The sequence below is a fragment of the Chanodichthys erythropterus genome, chromosome 5, assembly GCF_024489055.1.
Source record: "Chanodichthys erythropterus isolate Z2021 chromosome 5, ASM2448905v1, whole genome shotgun sequence".
NCBI classification, from domain to species: domain Eukaryota; kingdom Metazoa; phylum Chordata; class Actinopteri; order Cypriniformes; family Xenocyprididae; genus Chanodichthys; species Chanodichthys erythropterus.
This window is the reverse complement of record NC_090225.1, coordinates 13806306-13813696: the sequence shown is the minus strand read 5'-3', so window position 1 is coordinate 13813696 and position 7391 is coordinate 13806306. Positions and strand designations below refer to the sequence as shown.

The 7391-nt window shown below is 33.9% G+C and overlaps 1 protein-coding gene across 1 annotated transcript; it reads right to left on the bottom strand.

The window, feature by feature from the left end:
- Window positions 1-127: 127 nt before the first annotated feature.
- chchd1 (coiled-coil-helix-coiled-coil-helix domain containing 1) lies at window positions 128-5554 on the bottom strand. Its single transcript, XM_067385219.1, has 3 exons — window positions 5255-5554; window positions 3569-3681; window positions 128-2806 (listed from the first exon to the last, which is right to left on the bottom strand). Exons 1-3 carry the CDS (start codon window positions 5382-5384, stop codon window positions 2702-2704), a joined length of 348 nt encoding a protein of 115 aa, XP_067241320.1. The 5' UTR covers window positions 5385-5554; the 3' UTR covers window positions 128-2701.
- Between the last annotated feature and the right edge of the window lie 1837 nt (window positions 5555-7391).

Here is a 7391-nt window from a genome sequence, read left to right as displayed (position 1 = left end):
TGCCAATAGGACTAATATGTAACTGGCATCCTTCTCAGTAGTAATTAGAAGAAAGAAAGAAAAAGTTTATAATGGTGCTGACTTTGATTGGTGAACAAATATTAAAAACATTTATTTTCATGGCTAGTTTAGAGAATAAATAGCATTAAAGTCTGTAATGAGAATAAAACTCATATAAATGCATGTTATGGATCTTTTTGTGAAACCCTCATCTCTGCATATTTTTCATTTTTCGTTTAAAAACATAACATCCAATCAACAAGCAATGTATAGAATCAAGTATCCATCCTACTTCTTTCTTTTTTATAATCTGTTACACTGTTTGTCACAAGAAGAAAAGATCCGTCGCTACTTCTGTCTTATTGCGACTGAAAAGATTGTCAATCTACTTGTGCCAAAGACTAATGAAAAATCTTGTGACAGTTGCAGGACTAACCTTGATCTCATGAAAAAAGCAACTATTTTTTACGAGGTGGCAATTTCATATTGATACATACAGAAATGCAAGATTTTCAGGAAAAAAAAGGAAGCATCATCACTGGCGTAAGCAGATTGTGCAAAAATGTACAAACAAGATCGTACAAATCTGTCCGAATTAGCCACCAATTTGCCAAAACGTAAAATAGTTATGAATTTCCATTAGAGTGAGTTGTACAGTACATATTTTCATTCAGAAATTGAAAACACATTCATCATATAAAACATTATTCAAATTATCTGCATGAAATGTATTTTGGAATAGGTTTTTGAATAACTCAATAGACCTTTGTAGCACCCCCCAAAAAATGTGCCTAAAGCTTAAAAACAGAGAAAACAGACCTTTTTGCGGTCACATGGCAAATATGAAACAGACTGACAAGGAATTCCTGTTCTTTTCCATAACTCCCGAAACCCTCCTAACATAGGACAAAGGGCATGTGTTGATAAAGTGGATATTATTAACCACTTGGACAAAATCATCTTTTAAATCTCTTGGGTTTTATAAATATATTAAAAACAAGAGCCTCAATACGCAGGCGGTTGAGCTCACCATGACTTGCATTGTTCACCTGTGTACACACAGGCGCTTGAATAGACCTCATTCCACATTGTTCATCATTCATACAGCTTCAATAGAAGTTAGCAATACCTGAATCACTTACTCATAATTTAATAAAAGATCAAAGGCTCCTTTAAACCAGACCACAATTAAACATGTTATTCATATTCTACTGTACTTAAATTCATTCATCTCTAGGATCAGTTTAGTTGTGTCCAGATTACAGTTGGTCTTTATACATAAAGATAAAATAACATTTATTGTAATCTTGCTAAACGGGTGGTACACAAAGATTACATCATTTAAAATTTAAGAATTCATACATTTGGCCAAAGCTAAAAAAGTCATGTTATCAGGTATCAAGGAGATAAAAAAACAAAAAAAAACAAACAAATCATAATAGTTGGTTTTCTCTTATCTGATGCCCAGAGGTGTGGCAGCATTGCTTGGCATTCGTCCACACTCTGTTCTTGGGGTGTTAATCTGGTTTATTTACACGCTTAAGGAACTGGAGACGGGAATGGATTACTGTATATAACATCAAATGCCTAGTGCATGTAACAGGTAGAAGTAATCATCACTTTGTAGTATTTCAAATGAAACCTTACATTTACATGGTAACATCATTCTGCATAGCTGTAGCTATTTAAGTATTTTGGGCTGTTCATTGTTGCTTGATTAATTTTTGAGTCAAGTTTGTTCTGTTGACAACTGTTTAACAGCAGTAAATTTACGTCGTCGTAATTGAGCAGGGTTTAGACTTACAGCAGACAGCATTTCCTTTGGAGTCTAAACACATTACGCTGCAGACAACTGTAGATAATCAGCCTAAGGAAATGGTGGGCAGTGTTATCACAGGAGGGCAATGGTTAAATTGCATTAAGCAAACCAATTCATGGTAACAAAGTTTAACATCAAATCAATCAAAACATGAAATCTAGAAAGTGAATTATTTATAAGTTAATACATTTACAAATGAGTTATTTCAATCTTTATTGCAGAGTTTTCATGGTCAAAACCAATACACTTTGCCCTCGCATGTAACATGATCTGGCGCGGAGTACTTCTCCCTTGATCTCCATTTTCTGATAATTGAAAATGACTGAGAATAATTATATTGTGGACACAACATGAGACAGGAAGAAAAATTGTAAAATAAATAAAGCGTCTGGTTTCGCAGATCACAGTTAAGCTATGTAAGGGAGATTTAGAAAAGTAATACCAAAAACCAATACAATAACAATCAGATAAGAAGTAATGTTGGGATAGTCATTTTACCCAAAAATTCCAAAACTGTATAACTTTCTTCCTTCTGTTTAGCACAAAAAGATGACACGAGGGAGAGTAAATGGTGTCAGATTTTAATTTTTGGTTTAACTATCCCTTTAAGTATGTGAAGGGAACTGAGCTTCTCCGTTCGTACTGTTTTAATGGGACGACCTACAGGAGTGCGGTGAGTGAAATGTAGTAATCACCAAAAGTGCCTTCAAAACCTGCTTGGCGAGCATCCCGGTGACAACCTCATTGCTGTTTTTTAGAAAACCGTTCCACACCCTGTTCTCATCAATTGGCTGGCCCAGTAAAACACTCAGACTAAAGTCCCCATCTATACAGCTCAGATAATAAAAGTGTCCATTCTGTGACTAATCTATGTTACTGGTCCTAGATCTCACTGGCCAGGTTAGGAAATCGTTTTAACAAGGTGTTGGCTTCCTTAGGCAAAAGTCGACCTTGAGTTCCCTGCTGTCCTTTGGCCTTGATCTGTGCCTGTAAAAAGCAAAATTAGGAAACAGTATTAAATAAAATTAACTATTGCGTGCATTTCACAGAGGTGCATTTTACTGGGGGGGCAGAGGAGAGTTGGTTTCTCCCAAGGTTTTTTTCTCCATTCTGGGTTCCTTGCCACTGTTGCCTCTGGCTTACATAGTTGGGGACACTTAATATTCAACAATATTACTGATTTGATTCTACTGACAGCTGAGCTGGACAATGACATCACTGTTTTCTGCAGAACTGCTTTATAGATGAAATTAACTAATTTAATAATTGATCTTTACAATGGAACTGAATCAACACTGAACTGACTTCAGCTGAACAATAACACTATTTTTTGATGTACAGTTGAAATGAACACTAAATAAAGGTGACTTGACTTTTATTTACTACTCCTAAGCAACAAAGGTTTAAAGAGAAGTCATTCTAATCAGCTTTCAAGCTGTAGAGGGAGATGCTACTAGCAGAAATATTAACCTGCTAGATGCGTGAGGATGCCATAAACACAGAAACGAGTGAGGAAAACAAACAAAAAAAGACTAAAGTTCTTGCAGGAAACTGCACTGAAAAGTGGGAAGCGTGTTCGCCATAACCAGGAAATGGCAAGAGAAAATATAGCTCTTCGTTCATCCTAATTAGCCGTTCCCATATATTCATCAAAGCCATGTTAATTAAGGCCATTCAATTGCTGTCAGCTGTCAGTAGGGTGTTTTAAGGAGGATTTCCTGAGGATTTTAAGTTGCATGCCTGCGATACCTTTTCAACACATGTGTAGAAGGTTGAGACTTCTTTAGAGCAGAGTGCATTGTTAAAGTCGTTCTGTTTCCAGCAAGCCATCAGCAACGACATCTCCGTAACACAGGTGGCCTCTGTAACAAAGAGTGTGTATTACCATATAAGGGTTTGGCAAAACACTGCATTACAACAGGCCTTCAATGTTGCCTAAAAAAGCAAACTAGCATCACTGGTATTTCGGTTAAGAAAGCAAAAATATTTTTTAGTTCATGCATGTCATTTTAGTTTAGCCAATCAGATCATATTACATTTAACATGGAAACTGAGTGAGACCAAGTTACTTAATGTTTTTAAGTGCTAAATGTATCTATATGCTTAAAATGATTAAAATAACACAAAACACTTTTTGAATTGAACTTCAGGTGATTTAAGTTTATACTAAAACTAGGGATGTGCAACGATTAATTGCGATTAATCGTTTGCAAAATAAAAGTCTGTGTTTACGTAATATATATGTGTGTGTTCTGTGTATAATAATTATGTATATATACAGACACATGTATATATTTAAGAAAAATGTTAGATTTATATATTAAACATTTATATTTATATGTAATATAAAATATATATAAATATATTTATTTAAACATGCATATATTTCTTAAATTTATACATGTATGTGTGTGTATTTATATATACATAATTATTATACACAGAACACACATATTTATTACATAAACACAGACTTATTTTGCAAATGATTAATCGAGATTAATCGTTGCACGTCCCCAATTAAAACAAAAATCTTTCATGATTTATATTAAGTAAATGTATGAATAACTTTTATATTATATTTATAATATATTTTTTATTTTTCAATCACCATTATACTACATTGCATTATATGTTTTGTCCCCACAATTAAAACTACAGAGCTTTTATCATAAAACTAAGTATTTAATCTCACTATTGTGAAATATTGAGTGACAACTGATATTTATATGCATTTTATGGAAGTAGTCTGCTACACTTCTATAAAAAAAAATCTCATTGATTTGCATTACAAGCTATTTCATATTATTATTATTATAATATATATATATATATATATATATATATATATATATATATATATATATATATAATTATTTTTTTTTATTATTTATTTATTTTTTATTTTTTTTGGCCATATAACTGCACAAAATTTAATTTTTGCTCATTTTGGGCCTTGGAATAATGAAATTGGGGTGTTTTTTTTCCCCCCTCTTTGAACGTGTGTTCCATATTTTTACTATATCATACTATAGGGCCAATAAAAGTTATGCAAACCTTTTTTAGATTTTAGATTTTCTTTTATATTTTGTAAGGGTAAACAACAGTTCCATTTTTAAAAAAAATAGATGATGAATATTATTATAATTATTATTTTCATGTCAGGTTTTTTTACACTGTTTGAAAGTATTATTCATAAATATGCACAAAATATCATAGACATTCAACACTTCAACAAAGGATAAATGAATACATATGTAACGTTAAGTGAATAAAACAAAACGTAATGTAAATTCTTTAACAGTTTCGATCTTACGCAGAAGAGGCTAGCCATCCCCGTTTATTGCACATCCACTGAATCATTAAGAGATTCACAGACACCTAAGAGTTTATGTAAACATATGTTAAATATCATGTTAAATGAAAAGTCCTAACCTCCTTTCTTCAACTTGCGGTTAGCGACCTCATTCTTGAGCGCCAGAGGTTTGGCGGCTTTCATTGCAGGTTTCCCATACTGCTTGCTCAACAGTCTAGCAACCTTATCTTGAATCGCAGATCCACTCATGGTCTTTCTATAATGTATCCTCTCGAGACGGTTAAAACATTAAATTCAAAATAAGAGTAAAACGTAGCCTAATAATATAACATTGCTAATGACTTAAATGTCATTGCCGACTGCTTCAACTTTTCGCCCTCATGTGTAAGTCGCCATTTTATGCCGTAAAGCGTTCTCGACTTGTTTTCATGGTTACCGCTGTTGTCACTGTCGTAAAAGTATCGTGAGATGTTTCTTTTCATGGCTCAGTTTGGATGCACATAAAGTTGCCATATAAATCAAGAAGAACAATATATTATTGGACTTAAAATATTATAAGCAGTTTTATAGGCTTTTAAATCAGATGACTTTTGTAACATTTGAAAAACTCATTTTATTCATACTAATCCAGGGCCTGTTACACTGGGAATGCAGGTAAGTGGTAAAATCTAGTTCAATTCACAGTTGTTTCTAAGGCGTTCTGGCTGGTTCATCTGGAGTTTGACTTCCAACCCATGAACTGAATGAGGACCAAGTCTTAAATTCTAAAATTTGCCCAGACCTAATTCAACTAAGGAACTCATTTATCTTTTAACAAGAACTGGACATGTGCTTAATTGTAAACATCAGGACAGGATGCCTTTAGGTGATACAGGTTTTCCAATAAAAGTTTTACTCAGGACATAATTACACACTTATGACACAGCAGGGTCCTGTGAGAGCACAAGACAAGTCAATGATTTTAGTGTTAAAGGACTAAGATGAAACCCATTGTTCTTAATATATAACAGTACTTATATCCATAAATTGCCAGTACTGTTATTGATAATTAAATGAATTTCAAATAAGTACTTTTTTAAAAATGTTCTCTAATTAAAGGTGCTAAAGAGGATCTTTTTGTCGATTGAGAAACCAAAGACTGTTACTGAGTTTTTGAAATGAGCGCATGCGTAAGAACAACCCCCCTCCTTCAAAGGAACGCCTCCCAAAACTCGTAAACACTCGTATTGGAACACAAGTGTTTACCACCGGCATTCGCAGTGTCGTGTTAGTGGATTCATTATGTCGGACTCACCGCAGGTAACTCATAATCCGCAGTTGTTATTCCTGTCTCCTGACAAAAACATTGCATGCGGCGCCTGTGAAGTGTGGAAAGTTACTGGAGCGCACAGCCGCGCTCGTCTCTCACAAGGAACGTCACGGCAGTGATTGACAAGCCAGAGGGCCAATCGTTTACGCGATGATCGCGTAAACGATTGGCTGATGTTTTTAAGGCCCTACCTCGTGCACAGATGATGTATATTAATATTATTCCTTTCAGTGCACCTAATAAATAGTCTTTTATCAGTTAGTAAAGACAGTTTCAAGTATTATTGCAAAAATGTATAAAACAAAACATCCTCTTTAGCACCTTTAAGACAAACCAATGTTTTCCTTTCATTGCTGGAAAACTGGGCATTCAGATTAGATATTAAGCTGATTAAGAAACATTTTCACATGGATTTGACCAAATGTACCCCACAAAAATGCTTCCTGATCCTGTTAATTGCTGCTTAGATGAAAAGTACTTGAAATGATGTTTTTCCACTCTAAATAAATGAGGCTTACCAAACAGAAACTCCCTTCATACGCAGCTCCCATTATAAACATTTTTTCTATTATTTTCCTTGCAGTAAAATCAGATCAGAAAAAAATGTTTTTTTGAAGAGTGATAGATTTTGATGGATTGGCTAAATATAAGGCGTGCAATAGTGCAGAAATTAGATAAGATTTGTGTGGCAAGGTTTCTGTCCAAATGTAAATAATTCATCTTGCATTGAATATGAAGATAAGACAAATATTTTCTCACAGTAAGTGAAGCAACATAGTAAGGTATGTTGGACTTTTTTCAAGTATGTTTTACAAAATCTATTTTGATAATTTTTCACCTGTCTTTCCCAATCACGTTTCCTTCAGTGTACTTTAACAGCCAACGAACTCCAACTGATCCATGCATTCCATTAAATAGCAGCTTGTACTCAGATCTGTTCTGGTATT